This window comes from Mauremys reevesii, linkage group 26 (genome assembly GCF_016161935.1).
Source record: "Mauremys reevesii isolate NIE-2019 linkage group 26, ASM1616193v1, whole genome shotgun sequence".
Lineage (NCBI taxonomy): Eukaryota > Metazoa > Chordata > Testudines > Geoemydidae > Mauremys > Mauremys reevesii.
The window spans coordinates 15,304,132-15,325,008 of record NC_052648.1 but is presented as its reverse complement, the minus strand read 5'-3'; the positions used below and the strand labels follow the sequence as shown (position 1 = coordinate 15,325,008).

Below are 20,877 nucleotides of genomic sequence, written 5' to 3'. Positions count from 1 at the left end.
CCAGGCAGGACTGAATCTCCATGAGATGAAAGTTAAAGAAGAGAATGACCTGGAGTGTCTGCCTCCAATTCGGTGTTCTAAGAGGAGGATAGCCATGTCTGTCCAGGCACCCCTCACCGAGATCTGCCAGGAACACCCAGGAGACATACGACAGCTATCAGTCCTACAGCACCGTCTGCCATGAAGGCAAGGAACTGCTGCTGTGTAGCAATGCAGTACCGCGTCTGCCAGCAGCACCCAGGAGACGTACGGTGATGGTGAGCCGAGCAGGCTCCATGCTTGCTGTGGTATGGCGACTGCACGGGTAACCCAGGAAAAAAGGCACGAAACGTTTGTCTGCCATTGCTTTCACGGAAGGGAGGGAGAAAGGGAGGGGAGCTGACGACATGTACCCAAAACCACCCACGACAATGTTTTTGCCCCATCAGGCATTGGGAGCTTAACCCAGAATTCCAATGGGCAGTGGAGACTGCGGGAACTGTGGGATAGCTGCCCACAGTGCACCGCTCTGTAAGTCAACGCTAGCCACGGTAGTGAGGACGCACTCCGCCGACTTAATGTGCTTAGTGTGGACATATGCAATCAACTGTATAAAATCTGTTTCTAAAAATCGACTTCTATAAAATCAACCTAATTCGTAGTGTAGACATACCCTTAATGCCGCACAATCTTTAATGCATATATCCTCACAAAACCCGTGTAGAGAGTGGGAGCTTCACAAAGGAACTTAGGTGTGGTGACACTGAGCATTGCTGTGCCTGGAAAATGATGGAGATTCACAAAGCCTGAGATCAAAGTTATATTGACTCAAAATTACATTAGCATACAGTCAATGCAGTTAGTACAACGCTTCTGCAAATGCATACATGGCTCCTTGTGTTGGCAGTGTACATATTCACCAGGAGTGCTTGAATCAATGCAGAGTGCAATGCACCTTGGGCCGGTATCCCACTATGCAACTCGCCACTAACTAGTGCCCTGCCTTTTGCAAAGTTCTGGCAATGCATGATGGGCCAAAATTAGTCATTTAGGCGTGACTGGGAGCATGGGGTCAACTTCCCAGTTTGCAACTGTCTCCATCCCATAATGTTATCTTTATCCCATCATTTTCACACCTTTTTTTCTAAAATCCCTGCTAAACCCAGGGTTGTGAGCTCAATCCTTGAGGGAGCCACTTAGGAATCTGGGGCAAAAATTGGTCCTGCTAGTGAAGGCAGGGGGCTGGACTCGATGACCTTTCAAGGTCCCTTCCAGCTCTGGGAGATTGGTATATCTTCAATTATTACCTATAGCTCTTCACTATTGTCATAGAATCATATTAAGATTAGGGTTGGAAGAGACCTCAGGAGGTCATCTAGTTCAACTCCCTGCTCAAAGCAGGATCAACCCCAACTAAACCCCATTGCAAGTTCAGGGAGCACAATCCTGTAGTATCTACAGAGCTGCAAGAAAAACTGAATGAGTAGGGAAAATGATTATTCTTTGGAGGACAGTTTTCTGTTGGACATAGCAAAAACCAATTCAAGGTTTTCGGTGGCATTCATGGAGCAGCTGCAGATGGTGGAGCCCGGGCCTGAGAAACAAGTACTGACTGGTTGCATCACTGGGTAATGCAGGTTAGGGATGATGAGCAGCAGCTGCAGAACTTTCAGACTGGAAACTTTTCAGACTGCAAACTGGAAACTTGCAACATCAGACTGCTACCGGTCAGTGGGAAATCAATTTGGAATCGGGAAATGCACCATGGCTGTGACTCTTGGTAATGTGCAGGACCATAGATGGTTTTGAAGCAGTCGGGTTTCCAAAATGCAATGGAATTACAAACAGCACACATATCCCTGTTTTGGCACCAGCCCATCTTGCCACAGAGTACACACCAACAGAAAGGGCCACCTCCATTATTCCAGTGAGGTAAGAGTTTTAGGGCCATTTCCACAAAGGTCTGTACTCCCATACACTGAGAAGTACTCCAAGGCCTACCATAACTCATGGACTCAAGCTCCATTTTTTGTTCCTTTTTGCTACTTCTTTTAGTCTATTTTCATATAATATTTCTGATGCTTTCAGTGAATCAATAATACTTGATTTGTAGCCGACATTGATCAAACCACACAAATTGAAGACTGAGAGCTTAGTGAGACCTATCACGCTATTTAAAAGAAGGAAGAAAATATACACATGCCATCTAGAATTAGTATTCTTTGAGATAACAAAAGGGACCGTAAGAAAGAGTTGCAAGAAGTGTGCACACACCTACATGTGTGACAAAGGTAAGCAGCACATCCATTTTTAGACTATTTCCATGATTTGGTCCTCTGCTGTTGTGCATGGTCTGTGGAAACTTCAGTTAAGGATGCATTAAGGCAGGGGTCAGCAACCCTTCGGCACACGGCCCATCATGGTAATCCACTGGTGGTCCGCAAGACATTTTGTTTACATTGACCGTCCACAGGCACGGCCCCCCTGCAGCTCCCAGGGGCCACAGTTCACCATTCCTGGCCAATGGGAGTTGTGGGAAGCGGCAGGCTGCAGGGACCTGCTAGCTGCCGCTTCCTGCAGCTCCCATTGGCCAGGAATGGCAAACCACAGCCCCTGGGAGCTGCAGGGAGCTGTTCCTGTGGACGGTCAATGTAAACAAAATGTCTTGCGGACCACCAGTGGATTCCCCTGATGGGCTGTGTGCCGAAGGGTTGCTGAACACTGCATTAAGGTGAAGAAATTTGTTAAAATTCAGCTCAGACAAAGACGGCAATACCTTTTCAAAGTCACAGGTCTCATGCTTCAAAAGAGAGAAACAAACTTGAAAGTTGTTCTATTTCAAATCTTGAATTGGTACACAACCATTGAAGACTCATTGGGAACAACGTCTTGTAGTTAAAGCAAAGGACTGGAATAAGATTGGGGCTTTATCTTTAGCTCTGCCACAAGCTTCCTGTGGGGCCTGGGGCAAATCATTTCACCTCTTTGTGCCTGTTTTCCCCATCTTTGAAAAATGAGAACACCCAGCTATTTTCATGTTTAATTCACTAATGTTTGTAAAGCATTTTGAGAACCTAGCACAGAAGGTGCTAAATAGAGAAACTTATTTCAATGGCCTCTCATTAACAGATAGGTCAATTAAGTGCCACACTGGTAATTAGTACAATGGGTCAATGATAGGATATTGTTAGCCTTTTTCCAGAGGGTATGGCTGGAGAGTCTTGCCCGCATGCTCGGGGTTCAGCTGACCGCCATATTTGGGGTCGGGAAGGAATTTTCCTCCAGGGTAGATTGGCAGTGGCCCTGGAGGTTTTTCGCCTTCCTCCGAAGCATGGGGCAGGGGTCGCTTGCTTAAGGAGTGGGTGGATCGGCTTATGTGGCCTGCATCTTGCAGGAGGTCAGACTAGATGATCTTAATGGTCCCTTCTGATCTTGAATCTATGATTCTATGAACAGATTGACATCCTGTAAATACCTAGGAAGGACAGTTTGTTCAGTAGCTATCAAAAGGTAGGGTAGAGGAAGTTATGGGGAAAAAAGCATGAAGAAGAACTTTGCATTACTAACACTGAAAGTACAGCCCAGGTCAGGTTGACACAACCACAGAATCTTAAAGTTCAGGTCTTTCTGAAAAGTGGCTATGTAAAAACCGCATTATCTTACTCAGTAAATCCATTCAGAGTCAAATCTGTTGACATCACATACCTGCTGAAGGCACGGAGTTAATGACAACATAATTTACCCTGCCGAATTTATTACTGGTGATGATACTTAAGAAGGTAAAAACTGAGCTTGACTCCAGGACGCCAGGGAAAATCTGCAAGGCTGGCAGTTAAAAGTAAAAGGATGTATTTTTCCTACCACCAGCTTCTCTCCTCAATGGCTTGCTGCTCAGAATACCAGGTCTTGATCTTCTGACATATCTAAATTAAAGCCAGGATCTGTTTTACTTCGTACTAGTCTCTGAACACCCATAACAAGATCCTGTGACATACTGACAATATCATGTAATTTCCTGAACAAACCTTATGGAATTCGGAAAAATAATGAGTCTGGATAGCTCATTGGTACAGCATCAGACTTTTAATCTGAGGGGCTACAGTTCAAGTCCCCAGTTGGGTATTAGCTTTGAGATATAGTAGCTGAGCAACTAAGACCCTTAACAATAATTGTCAAGGTTGTGAGTTCAAGTCTCACTTGATCTCATACTGAATAGCCAGCTCCAAAATGGGGTCCAGTCAAAGCTGGTTGGATGTGATGCTGAGCACATTACTCCCTTGTGTACTATTGACTATGAAACTGACTTGCCCTAACTGAAAGAGCCATTAGCTATGGGGAATCCTGACTTATTAAATTAGGGTTAATATCTTTGTATTAAAACTGTATATGTTATTGTCACACTGCATGTACTGCCTCCAGTATCAAGCCTTTGAATTCCCCAACTCCTCTCTCCCTCCCCCCCAAGATTTTTGGAATTCCTTTGGGTGAGAGTTTGAAGGACTGTTTCTGCCAGAATCCCTGTTAGGGTTGGGGGTAATTCTGATAAGTTTAATAGCATGCATGTGGGTTCTGCTATTGTTTTTAATGTTCTCTCTGTAATGCTTTTACCTTAGGACTAAAGTAGGCTTGCCTAGGAAGTGATGTGTGGCAACAATATCTGTTGCAGTTACACTTGTTAATCATCTCTAAAAAGAAAGCAAGCAGTTTTCGTTAGGCAACTTGTCTGTGCTAGAAAATACACAGTGAAGACAGGAAACTGTGCAGCCTGGAAATACTCCAGTTGGAAGAGAGAGAAACAAGGATCTCCACCAAGAAAGGCAACAGCTGGGGAGCTGGAAGCATGAGAATAGGTGCCCTTGCTGGACCCCTGAGGGGAAATAAAGGTGCAGTTGCCCTGAACTGTGACTGAGGCAGGATCTGTTTTACTTGATACTATTCTCTGAACATCCATAACAAAATTCCAGGAGAATTTAGGTCATCATAAGAAGGCAAAGAGAGTGATGTTCCTCATTATGTCCAGATGTTACTCAAGAGACAATAGCTGCACAAAACTTGCTTCATGATAACAATCAGTAGGACCGAAACCAGCTGTTTTGTACCCTTCACAGTTCCCCTGATGTATGTCTGATGAGCTACTAGAGTTATTTATTAATATTTTCATAGCACCTAGGAAGCCCAAGTTATGGACTATGACCTGTGTTCCCTCAGAGCTGTGTGGTCACGCGGCCGCCCAGGCATGCTGCGCACTTGATTTGCAGAGCCACATACATGGCAGCTTTTGTGTTCAGGTGCACGTTGCTCCTGTCCTCTGCCTTGGAGCCCATGGCCAGCTGCTCCCAGGACCCTCCTGCTTGCTGTGCAGAGTGAGGGGGGGGTAAGGGGGTGCTGATGTCAGGGTGCCCCCCACCCATGTACCCCATCTCTGCAGAGCAAGGAAGTGGGTGACGGGGCTGAGGAGCAGAGAGATCAGCTGCTGCGGTCTGAGCCTTCTGGTGTGAGTGTCTTAAAGAGACAGCACAGGGTCTCTCATAGACTTCCCCAGCAGCCAGCACACACACATTCTGTCTGTCTGTCTCTCTCTCTCACTTACACACACACAACCACACACACTGTCTCCTTCAAACTCAACTCCCAACACGTACTTGTGTTGTTGTTATTGCTTGGTACTTCCTGCAATGCACATATATTTTCTGTAATTTTATTCTTTCAAAGTGCTGTTATTTTAGGTTTTTGACTGGTCAATGCATTTCATAATTTTATTTCTCTCTTATGCTTAAATTTAATTCTTTGAGTTCTAAAGTGCCTAACCTGTCCTGGCTGGAGTAATTATCCCTATGGTAACTTTTTAAAAATATATATTGTATCTAGGTTTTTTGTTTCTACTGGTGGCGCACATCTGCACATTAAATCGATATTGGTGACCATAACAAAATTCATTCCAGACAGGGATGGAAAAAATTAGAGGGAACATGGATTATGACCCCATTGTATTTAGACATCATACAAACTCAGAACTAAAAAGATTGATTGTAAGCTCTTTGGGGCAAGGGTTAAGTATAAGAAAATATACAACAAATGGTTGCAGACAGGTTGGTGAGTACAGGGAAACAGAGAAAATAATGGTCAGTATCATAAGCAGTGGTCTCAGCACATCAGCAACCTAACCATTGTCAAGTTTGGTTGGTTGGTTGGTTGGGTTTTTTTGGTAGGCATCACAGCAAAGGAGAAATTTTAAGGGGGTTTTGTAGGAGAATAATGAGTTTGTTGTGCTGATGTTTATTGGGAGCTCCTCTCAAATGTGAGGGGTAGCATGGAAGAAAGCAAGAAGTTGCTTGTTAGAAAATTTAACAAAGACTGAGAATTTCAGAACATCAAGAAAAAATGTCCACTGTTGTACTTATGCAGGATTAAGTATTCCAATCCACACCTCCTTCTCCCCAGAGTACACAGGCAGGACTCCCATGAGTGGGAAGGGAAGACTATGTTTTCAGGAACTATAGAAAGACATAGAATCATAGACTTTAAGGTCAGAAGGGATCATTGTGATCGTCTAGTCTGACCTCCTGCACAACGCAGGCCACAGAATCTCTCCCACCCACTCCTGTAACAAACCCCTAACCTATGTCTGAGCTACTGAAGTCCTCAAATCATGGTTTAAAGCAGGGGTCTCAAACACGTGGCCCGCATGCGGCCCGCGGGGCTATTTCCTGCCCCCCCCCGCCCCACCTCCAGGCCAGGGGTGGGCAAACTACAGCCACAGGATTGCCCCCCTTCAGCCTCATGCCACTCCCTGAAGCGGCTGGCATCACATCCCTGTGGCGGGGGGAGAGGGGGGAGAAGCTAAACCCTGAGCACGTAGGCAAGACTCACCAGCCAGACACCCAGGAAAGAATTCTCTGTAGTAACTCAGATCCCATCCCATCTAACATCCCATCACAGGCCATTGGGCATATTTACCGCTAATAGTCAAAGATCAATTAATTGCCAAAATTAGGCTATCCCATCATACCATCCCCTCCATAAACTTATGGTTTTGTCAACACTAAAGGTATGTCTACACTAGAAACCTAAGCTGAGGTATATTAGGTTGCCTTACAGCCACCACAGTCAAATGTCCACACTATCCTGCTTGGGACAGTGGTGCACATCCTAACTAGGAGCACTTCCCCCAACCTAAGAGGGGAAGCATGGGCAGAGGTGAAAGTAAGCTGGTACGTCCGGCACGCTATGCCGGATTGGACCGGCTTCTCCAGCAGTGATTTAAAGGGCCTGGGACTCCCCGCAGGGGCTGGAGCTCCGGGCCCTTTAAATCGCTGCTGGAGCTCTGGGACCCCGGCAGCCGGGCTCCCACCATGATTTAAAGGGCCCAGAGCTCCACGGCAGCCAAAGCCCCAGGCCCTTTAATTCGCCCCTGAGCCCTGGGGCTCCCAGCCACCTCTGCAACTGATAGCTCTGGGGTGATTTAAAGGCCCTGGGAGTCCCAGCCACAGCCCGTTGCCCCAGGGCCTTTAAATATTGAAAGGCCCCACCTCTTCCGGTTGAAACCCTGCCCTCGCTCAGGACTCCAACATACCAGTAAGTCCTTTAAGTTACTTTCACCCCTGAGCGTGGGAAGCTGAGAGCCTGGTTCTCAGCTCCATTGACAGCTCCTTGCCAGGAGTCGAGCTGCCCCACAGGCCTCCAGGCGGCTGGTCCCCCCTCTTTGTCCCCCCCCCCAGCTTCTGGCCCTGACTCCCAGCTGGGAGCAGGGTCCACCCACCCAGCTCTCCAGAGAATCAGGGGCTTTCTTGTCAATTTCACAGCTCCTGCCATGAAATTGACAAGACGGGATGTGAGGGACACAGTGTCTACATAGACACTACCTCACCCAACTACACCAACATAAGCCTTACATCTCTCATGGAGGTGGAGTTATTATGTTGGTGTAGTAGAGCACTTACATCAGTGGGAGGAAGGCTGGAGTGTAGACACTGACATAGTTGAGTCGACATAAGCTGCATTACGTCTACCTCTGTAGCATAGACCAGCCTTAAGAAAACCGTAATGGAAAATCCCAACATGTATATGGCATGATGGGGAAGAAACTTATTGAAGTCCCAGTTTAGCTTACTAATGGACATGATCTCTGTTCCCTCCCACATCTAGGTTACTGATGCAGCAGCACCACTGTAAACTCTCTAGTGTAGCGGCTCTAAACTGATGGGAGAGAGTTCTCCCATTTACTTAATTAATCCACCCTCAAAGAAATGCGGTAGCTACGTCGTCAGGAGAAGCTCTTCCGCCAGCATAGCACTATCCACACAAGTGCTTAGGTCGGTGTAACTTATGTCGCTTCAGGGGATGGCATATTCACACCCTGAGAGACATAAGTTATACCAACTTAAGTGGTAGTATAGATATAGCCTTACTGTAGTTTTATTATTGCAGTCTGGTGAAGAAGCCTGTCTTTGTACCTGAACTCCATTTTGCAGATGTCTCCACGTTTATTTTCTGTCTCTGTATAGTGCTGTATATGGTTTTCATGGCTTCCTACAAATCAAGGACATTCCAGCTTTGACTGGTCTTGAACTAGGGTGACCAGACAGCAAGTGTGAAAAATCGGGACAGGGGATGGGGGGTAATAGGCGCCTGTAGAAGAAAAAGCCCCAAATATCAGGACTGTCCTTGTAAAATAGGGACATCTGGTCACCCTATCTTGACCAGACATTGGGCACTGAAAATATCTGTCGACTCGGAAGTCTTTTGTTCAGGAAGCGCCCAGTGCTACCAGCTGCGGCAGTGACCCCAGGTCACCCACTTGGAAGTGCAAGTCGCGGACAAGGCTCTTTGGTTGAGAGGAGCAAACCCTGGCTACCCTCAGCCAGAGCCCTCCGCTGGGTGCACAGCGACTCGAGACCCCCGTTCCGGGACAGGGGCTGGAAGCCAAGGACCGAGCTGTTCCCTGCTACGAGTCGGGGATTCGCCTGCCCCCTTGGTGCGGGGCCGCAGCGCCAGAGAAGGCCGCGGGGTCTGGGGTGGCGAACACAGTCCGAGAGCGAGGGGCTCTGCCGGGCCGGGGGAGCCCGGTCGGAAGGCGGAGTCCCGCAGCGACAGCACCCGGGCGGCAGGCGGGCGGGCGGGGCGCGCCGCACAGCGGCCACAGAGGGTCGGAGCCCTGCGCGCTGCTTCGGGGCGGCAGGAAGGGGTCGGGAGCTGCCTCGGGGCCCAGGAAGGGGGAGCGGGGCCCAGGCGCGCCCCGCCTCTGTCCCGTGCCCACAGGCGGAGCCAGGGACTCACCTGGGCGACAAGGAGCAGGAGCAGCCCGGCCTGGACCCGGCTTCTCAGCGCCGCCACCATCCTGAGAGCCGCCGCAGCCCCGGTTGTTCGTGAGCAGAACCAGGACCGGCACCGCTCTGGCCGTGTTTCCCAGCAACCCGGCCCCTCTGCCCGGAAGTCCCGCCTCTGGGAGGGGGCAAGCGGAAGAAGCGGCCAATCAGAAGATCGCGCTGTGACCCAGAAACGGAAGTGGCAGGGTGAAAGAGCAGAGGGCTGAGGTGCTTGGTGGGCGCAAGATGGCGGTGAGTAGCGGGACAGCCGGCGCCGGGGCGGTGTTAGGTCTGGCTCTGCTAGGGGAGGCCCGCGGAGCTTCCTCGTCTGAGCGGGTGGCAGGAGGCTGTGGGAGCTCTGCCCCCGCGGCCTGAGAGGGGCCGCTCAGAGAGCCCCTCCCGGCTCCTCCATGGAGTGCGGCGGGCCAGACGCGAGTGAAGCCACCCGGGGGGCTCGGCCCCGCGCGCTGGGAGCGAGCGGAGGTGAGTCCTCCTGGGGTCCCGCAGCGAGAACCTGCCCTGAAAAACCCCGGCTGTGGGGGGCGAATGCTGAGCTGCGTTACTGGCGGGAGGGCAGCGCCTTGCGGAGGCAGCAGCACGGCAGGTGACTGGTGTGGCACAAGCTGAGATGATGCCAAACACAGAGGGGCGCCGTAAAGGAAACCAGAGTGTAAATTTCCCTTAGGAAGGTTATCACGGATGAAGAAGAATCCAGTACACTGAAAGTCCTCTTGCCCAAAGATTTAGCACATGCCATGAGACTCTTATAATCTATCTCTACTGTCATTCCTGAAGCTAGTGTGTTGAGGAGTGAGAGTTTTATGGCTCAATTTAGAGATAAAGCTGTTACTTGAATACTCTCTCCGTTTGGCAAATGTGTTGTATGGTGGGATCGGTTGGTTTGTTGTGTACTCCAGAGTTGGGTGAGGCTTTTGGTAGCCTGCCTTGAATTCAAAGGGCCTACCTAATGAAGCAGGTTGCATCTTGTGTGGCCTAAAATTCATGCAACAGTCTATCTAGATCCAAACAAAGGTATGTTTGTGGGCACTTTCAGTTTCTGTGGGCTAATCCATCATTTGAAGGCACTGATAGTTTATGCTGAAGAGCTCCCTTGCAATTAAGCAGGTCACACTTTCACCATTCTTCTTCTAACTATTAATGTATTATTAATTATTTTTATTGGAGGACCCCTTTGTGGCAAGCACTGGCCAAACATGTAACCAAGAGATGGTTCTGGTTTACTTTTTAGTTATGTTAACTCTGCTTCCTTTTTTTTCTCCCTAGGATAAAGAAAAGAAGAAGAAAGAGAGCATTTTGGATCTCTCAAAATACATTGACAAAACAATTCGAGTAAAATTCCAAGGTGGTAGGGAAGGTAAGTTTCAAACTGAATTATGCTGGTTTGCAGATCATCACGCATTTGCAGTATAATGAATCCCACATCCATAATCCTAACTGCTTTTTGCCTCCTATAATCCTGCCATGTGCTCCAGTAACACTACTGCATCTTTAGATCTCCCTGGTGCTCACTCTTATCTCCCCCTCTCCCTTATTCTTCTACTTAACCTCTCTCTCCCCTCTGGTACTTTCACATAAAAAACAAATTACAGTTTCTCCCGTTTTAAAAATATCATCCTTGTCCCCACTTGCCTCTCCAATGACTGCTCTATTTCCCTTCTCCCCCTCATCTCTAAGCTTGTTGAATGCCTGTCTACAATTGCTGTCTGAAGTTCCCCTCCTCCAATTCAATCCAAGACTCTCCAGTCTGGCTTCCACCCCTTGCACTCAACTGAAACTGCTCTCACCAAAATCTCTAATGACTTTTTTCCTAGCCAAAAACTCTGAACCAGTACTCCATCCTCTTCCTCCTTAACTTGTCATTCATCTTTGACACAGTTGGCCATGCGTGTGGTTTTTTTTGGTTTGTCTTTGTTAAACCTTATCCTACCCTGGCTTCTTTGACTCCTCTTCTGGTTCTCCTCTCGCCTCTCTAATGGCTCCTTAAGCATGTCCACTGGATGTCCAGTTGCGGGAGGAGGGACTTTCATAGGGCTCTTTCCTTGATTTCTTTCTCTTCTCTCTCAATACACCCTTATCTCTGAGTAGTCTCATTCACAGACACAAATTCAGCTACTGTCTCTGTGCTCGTCTCTCAGATCTACCTCCTTACTCCCAAATTTTGTTCTTCTGTCCAAACTAAAATCTCTGCCTGTCTCTCTGTCATCTCCCCAAGGATGTCTAACCAGCCATCCTTTCAAGCTCAGCGTGGTTAAGGGCTCTTAATTGTCCTCTCAAGCCTTCTCCCCCCACCTTCTTTCTCTGTCACTGCAAACAACATCACCATTCTGCCTGTCACTGATGCCCATGTCACAGGCCTATCATTTTTTTATTCAAACCTCTGTCTAGGTACTCTATATCTAGGTGGTGCATCTAAATATTGGAGATTCTTTCTGCATAACATCTCTTAAGATATGGCCTTACAAGCCATATGCATCCAAGCAGCTAAACTCTTGTCCAGGCTCTCATCATCTCATGTCTCAATTACTACAGCATCCTTTTTCTCTGGCCTTGACAAATGCAGTCTTGCCCTGTATCCATTCAGAATGCTGCCTCAAAGATCATTCTCCCAGCCCGTTGCTTTTACCCCATCACCCCTCTCTTTGCATCCCTCAACTATGACTCCCCTTTCTCTAACACATCAAACATCTTGTCTTCACTTTCAAGGTCCTTCACAGCCTATCCATGGTCTACCTATCATCTCTCATTCACTATTGAAATATTGACTCCCCTCTCTCATTACCCAAAGATGCCAGCCTCCATCACCCACTTGTTAAATTTTCAAACAAGTTCTGCCCCTCCATAAACCCCCATAGAACTGTATCATTATCCTGCTTCAAATCTCTCCTTAAAACTCCCCTTTGCTGTGTTGCCTATAAAGAACTTGATAATGGTTAGCCCATCAGTGCAGTGATACTGCTGCCTAGCATGCTTGCTGATATATGGTTCGTCATTTCCTTGTACTCCCGTCTATCTCAGTTTGTCTGCTGCCTTATATTGTAAACTCTGGGGCATAGACTATCTTTAGTTCTGTTTTCGTACAGCACCTAGCACAATGGAGTCTTAGCATGACTGGCGGTCTTGGACATTATGGTAATACAAATGGTAAAACTGGCTTTTACAACAAGGTACTTGACTCTTTACAGTATATACACATGAAGGCAATGCCTGTGCCACAAGAGCTTACATTCTAGAAAAGATGCACAGGAGATGGGATGCATTGGGCTGTTTAGGGGGACTTACTGTGGTTGTTCATTTTGTTATAACCAAAATATGAAAATTTACCAGCACAGACACAATCTACTCTGACTTGTGATTATGTCAGTTAAACAATTACTAGCCTGTTAAACTACGTTTTTGCTCTAGTGAGCACAGACACTGCATTTTGTGAATGAAAGGCTGTGCTAATCTACTGACCACACAACTAGAATGTAAACATTTTTTTACTAGTTGAAATGGCTTTTTCTTTGCTTAATTGTTCGAATAACCTGAAAGTTCTAGAAGCAACTTGTCATGCTTCAGTGTGTTCACTGATGACATCTTAATATGATGAGACGGGCATCCTCCATTCCTTCTCTCTCCCAGACCAAGCACTTTTTGGTGGCTGCTCCCATTTGTTTCCCCTTCCCAGTTTAGGAGTGGGGTGGAATTTAGGAATTTTCTTACATCTTGGCTTTGAGATTTTTCTTCCTGTTGCTACAGTCTTGTAAAAAAGCAATGTGTATTTTAGTTTCTAACGTTTTGTTTTTGTTTTTTGTTTTGTGTGTTTGGTCTTCAGCTAGCGGAGTCTTGAAAGGATTTGACCCTCTTCTAAACCTTGTGCTTGATGGCACTATTGAATATATGAGAGGTATGTAACATGCCATCTGAAAGCTTAGAGTAACTATGGAAGCTGATTTTGTGTTGTCAAGGATTCACTTATAGATAAAAAGCCCGAGTCTCCAAACTGAATAACTAGGAATAAGGCTGCAAGTCTGTCACGGATTCTCTGACTTTCCGTGACTTCTGCAGTGGTCAGTGCTGGCTCAGGGACTGCCTGAGCCCAGCAGCAGCAGTTTGAGTGTGTGGGAGGGGGCTCAGGGGATTGTGGGGGGGAGGGGCCCCACTGCAGCTCCTAGGGGGTGCCCCCCCAACTCCTGTTGGCTGCAGTTCATGGCCAATGGGAGCTGCAGAAGCTGGCACTTGTGGTGGAAGCAGTGGAGACCCTGCCCCTGACTCCGCCGCCTAGGAGCTGCAGGGATGGAGCCAGTAGGAAGCCCCACCAACCCCCTCCTCCCCCCCCAGCACTAGTGGGGTCCCAGGTCACACGCCACAGCCCCCCTTCCTCCCCTTCCCAGCATTAACAGGGATTGTGGGGCATGTGCTGCACCCCCCCCCTCCCCTTTCTCACCCAACACCAGCAGGGGTCCTGGGCCACCTCCCCCAGCACTCACGGTGCTCCCGGACTGTCCCCCCAGAGCACCCGTGGCCCTCCGCTCAAGTTTTAGTCAGGGCGGGTGTTTTTAGTAAAAGTCATGGACAGGTCATGGGCCCATGAATTTTTGTTTACTGCCTCTGACCTGTCCATGACTTTTACTAAAAACACTCATGACTAAAACATAGTCTTAACCAGGAACCACTACTAAGGGGCAGATCATCTTAACTGCTGTGAATCAGTGTCATAGGTAGTAATTGCCTGATATCACTTCCTCCCACAAAATGCCTTTAACTCCATTAGCTTCTTTGAAAATCACAACCTGAAGTGTTAAACATCCAGGACCTACTGAGATTTCATTAATCTTCTTTGAAAATTCCGGTCTTAGCTGTCTTATGAACCCCAGGGCACTCTTGTAAAATTACCATCAGCACAGACAGGTGATCCATTACAGCTGACGTCTGCTTCCCCTTTTTGTTTAAAAACAACACTCTTGCTGTATTATGATCTTTACCTTAAAAGCAGCAAAGAGTCCTGTGGCACCTTATAGACCAATAGACGTATTGGAGCATGAGCTTTCGTGGGTGAATACCCACTTCTTCGGATGCATGGCGACGTCACATGCATCCGACGAAGTAGGTATTCACCCACGAAAGCTCATGCTCCAATATGTCTGTTAATCTATAAGGTGCCACAGGACTCTTCGCTGCTTTTACAGATCCAGACTAACACCTCTACCCCTCTGATCTTTACCTTGTTTTTTAGCATATCCAATGATACAGCATAGAATCATAGAATATCAGGGTTGGAAGGAAAAGGACCTCAGGAGGTCATCTAGTCCAACCCCCTGCTCAAAGCAGGACCAATTCCCAACTAAATCATCCCAGCCCAGGCTTTGTCAAGCCTGACCTTAAAAACCTCTAAGGAAGGAGATTCCACCACCTCCCTAGGTAACCCATTCCAGTTCTTCACCACCCTACTAGTGAAAAAGTTTTTCCTAATATCCAACCTAAACTTCCCCCACTGCAACTTGAGACCATTATTCCTTGTTCTGTCATCTGCTACCACTGAGAACAGTCTAGATCCATCCTCTTTTTGGAACCCCCTTTCAGGTAGTTGAAAGCAGCTATCAAATCCCCCCTCATTCTTCTCTTCTGCAGACTAAACAATCCCAGTTCCCTCAGCCTCTCCTCAGAAGTCGTTTTCCAGCCCCCTAATTCATTTTTGTTGCCCTCTGCTGGACTCTCTCCAATTTTTCCATATCCTTTTTGTAGTGTGGGGCCCAAAACTGGACACAGTACTCCAGATGAGGCCTCATCAATGTCGAATACAGGAGAATGATCACATCCCTCGATCTGCTGGCAATGCCAGGTCATGAGCATCATGCTATCTAACTTTCAGGAGGGTGCAAAGGGTCAAAAGTATGCATGTTTATTGTGTCACAAAGTATCATCGGTCCAGTTGGCCACAGTTTTAGAATAAAATTTTATTTTTCAGAAATAGATTTAAAAAAAAATCTGTGGAATGCTTAAAAATAATTGCTAAATGCGGTGACTACACAAAAAGTATAGCATTTGATGTTGCAATATCCAGACGAGAATGGACTGCATCAGACATCAGTAGGGGAACAGTCATAGAATTGTAGGACTGGAAGGGACTTGAAGAGGTCATCTAGCCCTGCATACAAGGCAGGACTAAGTATTACCTAGACCATTCCTGACACGTGCATTTGTCTAACCTGCTTTTAAAAATCTCCAGCAGTGGCGATTGCACCACCTCCCCAGGCAATTTATTTCAGTGCTTAACTACCCTGACAGGAAGCTTTTCCTAATGTCCAGTATAAACCGCCCTTGCTGCAATTTAAGCCCATTGTTTCTTGTCCTATCCTTAGAGGTTAAGGAGAACAATTTTTCTCCCTCCGCCATATGGCTAAGTACTAGGGATGAGCAAATGTAATTCTTGGTGGGTGAATTTTATATATGGAAAAGTCTGTCTTCCTGTAGTTTTTGGTCCTAAAATCTGTCTGGAAGAGTGTTTTGAAACTGATGATTTAGGGATTGGGGAGTGTTTTTGTCATCTGGACACCAGTTCTTAGGTGCCTCGTTTGATAAGAGCTTTTAATGTCTAGCATCTGAGGAATCTGAATAGTATGTCCTTCAAAGTAAAGTTCATAGATTGCAAGGCCAGAAGTGATCATTGTGATCATCTAGTCTGCGCTCCTGAATAACATAGTATTCTAGAACTTCCCCAAAATAAGTCCTAGAGCAGATCTTCTAGGAAAACATACAATCTTGATTTAAAGATAGTCATTGATGGAAAATCCACCACAACCCAGGGTTAATTACTCTAATTGTTTGGAAATAAGGCATGTATTTTTTTTATCTGAATTTGTCTAGCTTCAACTTCCAGTCATTGGATCATGTTATACCTTTCTCTGCTAGATTGAAGAGTCCCTTATTAAATATTCCCCAAGTAGATACTTGTAGACTGTAATTGAGTTATCCTTTAACCTTCTTTGTTAAGCTATATAGAAGGAGCTCCTTGAGTCTATCAATATTAGGCATGGTAGCAAAGAGTCCTGTGGCACCTTATAGACTAACAGACGTAAGTGGGTATTCACCCACGAAAGCTCATGCTCCAAAACATCTGTTAGTCTATAAGGTGCCACAGGACTCTTTGTCTGGATCTGTAAAAGCAGCAAACACGGCTACCCCTCTGAATATTAGGCATGTTTTTTATTCCTTTAATAATTCTCGTGGCTCATCCCTGAACCCTCTCCAATTTATCAACACCCTTCTTGAATTGTGGGCACCAGATCTGGACACAGTATTCCAGCAACGATCATACCAGTGCCAAATATAGAGGTAAAATAACCTCTCTGTTCCTATTCAACATTCCCCTGTTCATGCATCCCAGGATAGCATTAGCTGTTTTGGCCACAGCATCAAACTGAGAGCACATCTTCAACTGATTATCCACTATGATCTCAAACCTTTTTCACAGTCACTGCTTCCCAGGGTAGAGTCCCCCATCTTGTATGTATGGCCTACATTTTTGTTCCTAGATGCATACATTCATTCATAGTAGAATGCATAGTGTCTGCCTGTGCCCAGTTTGATCCAGATCGCTCTAAATAAGAGACCTTCTTTATTTACCACTCCTCCAACTTTTGTGTCATGTGCGAACTTTATTGCTGGTGGTTTTGTTTTTCTTCCAAGTCATTGATTAAAAATTAGGTCTGTCAAGTGATTTAAAAAAAATCGTGATTAATCACACTGTTAAACAATAATAGAATACCATTTATTTAAATATTTTTGGATGTTTTCTACATTTTCAAATACACCTCTACCCCGATATAATGCGGTCCTCGGGAGCCAAAAAATCTCACTGCCTTATAGGTGAGACTGCATTATATCGGGTTTGGTCCGGTATGCCATGCTTCTCTGGCGGTGATTTAAAGGGCCCGGAGCTCTGGCAGTGGGGCTCAGGCGGGGATTTAAAGGGCCCAGGGCTCCCCGCAGCGGCCGGAGCCTCTGGCCCTTTAAATCACTGCCCGAGCCCCGGGCTCGGGCTGTGATTTAAAGGGCCCAGGGCTCCCCATGAATTCGGATATAAAAAGGATATGTAAAGCAGCGGGGCTGAGGAGGTGCCTTAAAGGGCCCGGGGCTCCCTGCTGCTTTACCACGTTATGTCCGAATTTGTGTTATATCAGTCGCGTTCTATTGGGGTAGAGGTGTATATTGACTTCAGTTAAAACAGAGTACAAAGTATACAGTGATCACTTATTTTTTTACAGTATATTTATTTTTTATTACAAATATTATTTATCAATTCACCTAATACAAGTACTGTAGTGCAATCTCTTTATCATGGGATGCTGTTTACAATCCTTTGCTGCTGTAGCTTCTAGTCTGGACTGCTCACAAATAGTCTGCAGCATGCAAGTCACTCCCAGCTATGTCTGTGTGGGTGCTGCAGTCAGGCAGCCAGCTGTACCTTGGCTCTGCTGCAGGGTGACCCTACCACACTCCCAGTTGTAGATTTTCCCCCATGCATGTATGTCTTGTATGTCCCAGCCCTCTCCTAAAACCATACAAATTCATATAAAGTTTGTATTTGTTTAATAGGAATAATATGCACAGACCTGCTTACCCCAAATGGAGTTTCACAGGCACTTCAGTATAAACACACTGGATTAGATAAAAGAACAAGTTTATTACACACAATTTATCTTTTTGTAGTTGTGTACAAGTAATGAGGAATAGAAGTCAAAATGGTTACAAGAAAAATAAAGCATAAAACACAACTGGTGCACAACTTAAACTATATTAAATTCAAAGCAAAGTTTTTCTCACCATATGCTCTCAGAAGTCGTACAGACCTACTTTTTAGGTCAGGACCCCTTCCCCAGTTCATTGGTTGCTTCCTTTGTTCCTTTTGGTGCAGTGAATTGATGGGCGCAGAGAGAGATGATGTGCTTTGGGGTGTTTGTCCCTCATTTTTATAGTGTCAGTCCTCCTCTTAGAAAACATTTCCAGCTGAGATTCAGGAGGCAGTCTATAGGAAAGGATATTCTCTTCTGCTTTTCCTCACCTATTTGAGGTTTTTGTCTACCCTTCTATATGATGACTCTGTTTACTGCTTAAATGCAAATTAAACAGAGCGCACATTCCTTTGTTTGAGACAGATGTGTTGGCAAACCTCCGTTTGGAACATATTAATAACCCCATACAATGGAGTCTTATAACATACAATCTTATAACGTCACATACAATGTTGTCACACGCATTTTATCAGAACACTGACAAAAAGTAAATTCTGAGTTTTCAGGTGATCCTTTGCAGGACACGCTTTGTACAAAAATTATTACAATAGTGTGTAGGGTGTGGACATAGGTGCATTCTGTCACACATGGTCATTGTCACAGCACAGGATATGTGCAGCTTTGAATCCTCTGTTATTAACTTTATTTTTAAGGTATGCTGCATGTTTGAAGTTACTAACGAGTCAAGATACTCAAATAACAGGCTGGAATTATTTAATCAAAGATTATCAGATTAGTACAGCACTATGCAGAATACAGAAAGAATAGATACATTACCACATTTGTGTAAGGGAAATGTGTTGTTTCTCTCTCCTCGCTTTCTGGTGGGATGCTGATATTCTGCACTCCCCAACCTGACTTCCAAGACCTGGGTTTTTTTAGAAGTTATGAGATCAAAAACTCATTACTGAAGGGGAAAAAATACTTTCCCATGATAATTTTACCATGTATTTTTGGTTTTCTACTTACTAATGGAATTTCAGCTTACCTGACCAAGTGAAAAGGAATCTCTAGTCTTATCACTATTACTAACAGCTATGACAACTGACAGTTCTGAATGTGTTAAAACCTTTTTCAGTGGTCATTATTTCCTCCATTACAGAACCAATGTGCCATAACAAATATTCCTTATTGATCACCCAGATTTTTATAACATACTTCTCTAGACATTTTTACTAGCTTGAGGGGTCTTTTCTGTGAATACTTGGATCCCAGAGACTCGGAGAGCCTGAGGATAATTAGATACAGCCCAGCCCTCAATCACCTAAAATTCCTGAATACCAGTCATTCACAAGTTAAGAACCAACATGCTGGGCTTAGAACTTAGACACACTCTTGCTAATATTGTAAAGATTTTAGGAGAATAGTTAATATGCAAGTGAGTTTAATATAGAAAGAAAAGAAGACTAACAAAGTGAGTATTTAGAGGTACTAATAGGATTCAAAAGTTTATAAGACTAACACTTAGTCCTGCCATTAAAAAGGGGATAGAGAATAAGACTGAGAATATATTATTGCCCTTATATAAATCCATGGTACGTCCACATCTCGAATACTGTGTACAGATGTGGTCTCCTCACCTCAAAAAAGATATTCTAGCACTAGAAAAGGTTCAGAAAAGAGCAACTAAAATGATTAGGGGTTTAGAGAGGGTCCCATATAAGGAAAGATTAAAGAGGCTAGGACTCTTCAGTTTGGAAAAGAGGAGACTAAGGGGGGACATGATAGAGGTATATAAAATCATGAGTGATGTTGAGAAAGTGGATAAGGAAAAGTTATTTACTTATTCCCATAATACAAGAACTAGGGGTCACCAAATGAAATTAATAGGCAGCAGGTTTAAAACAAATAAAAGGAAGTTCTTCTTCACGCAGCGCACAGTCAACTTGTGGAATTCCTTACCTGAGGAGGTTGTGAAGGCTAGGACTATAACAATGTTTAAAAGGGGACTGGATAAATTCATGGTGGCTAAGTCCATAAATGGCTATTAGCCAGGATGGGTAAGAATGGTGTCCCTAGCCTCTGTTCGTCAGAGGATGGAGATGGATGGCAGGAGAGAGATCACTTGATCATTGCCTGTTAGGTTCACTCCCTCAGGGGCACCTGGCATTGGCCACTGTCGGTAGACAGATACTGGGCTAGATGGACCTTTGGTCTGACCCGGTACGGCCTTTCTTATGTTCTTATGTTTATGTTCTTATTAGTGCAGGCAACTGAAGTAGATGACCTCTCAAGGTCCCTTCTGGTCCTATGATTCTATGAAGAATGATAGAGGAAATTTAATCTCTACTCTATAAAATAATTGTTGAATTCTGTTCTTTTATTTATGCTGTCATTGTAACCCTACGCCCTCCTGGGTGGTTTTCTTTCAGATCCAGATGACCAATACAAACTAACAGAGGATACCCGTCAGCTGGGACTGGTGGTTTGCAGAGGAACATCTGTGGTTCTTATTTGTCCACAGGATGGAATGGAAGCTATTCCAAACCCTTTCATTCAGCAGCAGGAGGGCTAATGTTTTCTTGGGACTCATTGAAGCCTCAAGGCTGCAAATCATTGGAGATAATGGACAGTGTATGAGAAACCTTCCCATTTTGGGGAATAGATTGTTTGGTTTTTTTAAATGTTCATTTTATAAAGGGTGGAAGGACCTTGACCTTTTTACTTTGCCATTTGCCACGGTGATAGCAGGAACACTGAATGACAACCGCAAAATAAGATCTAATTTTGTTCAATAAAGAAAAACTTCATTACTGTTCTAGTCAGTGTTCAAATTGAAGTCTTAAATGGTACAGTGA

General features: G+C 45.4%; 2 protein-coding genes across 7 annotated transcripts in view; one reads left to right on the top strand and one right to left on the bottom strand.

Annotated features, from left to right (window-relative positions):
• Nucleotides 1-9,385, bottom strand: part of SPPL2B (signal peptide peptidase like 2B) — a 99,272-nt gene extending 89,887 nt beyond the window's left edge. For 4 of the 6 annotated variants that reach the window (XM_039515177.1, XM_039515178.1, XM_039515182.1 and 1 more), the window contains exon 1: nt 9,256-9,381. In XM_039515177.1, the coding sequence (XP_039371111.1) occupies nt 9,256-9,315 (60 nt within the window). In that variant the 5' untranslated portion in view covers nt 9,316-9,381. Of the gene's footprint in view, nt 1-652; nt 759-8,432; nt 8,509-9,255 lie in introns of all 6 variants that reach the window. The other 2 variants (XM_039515179.1, XM_039515180.1) reach the window with 2 other exon arrangements.
• Nucleotides 9,386-9,398: 13 nt separating this feature from the next.
• On the top strand, nt 9,399-20,837 carry LSM7 (LSM7 homolog, U6 small nuclear RNA and mRNA degradation associated). The gene is made up of 4 exons (XM_039515184.1): nt 9,399-9,536; nt 10,569-10,659; nt 13,120-13,191; nt 20,452-20,837. Exons 1-4 carry the CDS (start codon nt 9,531-9,533, stop codon nt 20,592-20,594), a joined length of 312 nt encoding a protein of 103 aa, XP_039371118.1. The 5' UTR covers nt 9,399-9,530; the 3' UTR covers nt 20,595-20,837.
• The last annotated feature ends 40 nt before the right edge of the window (nt 20,838-20,877 follow it).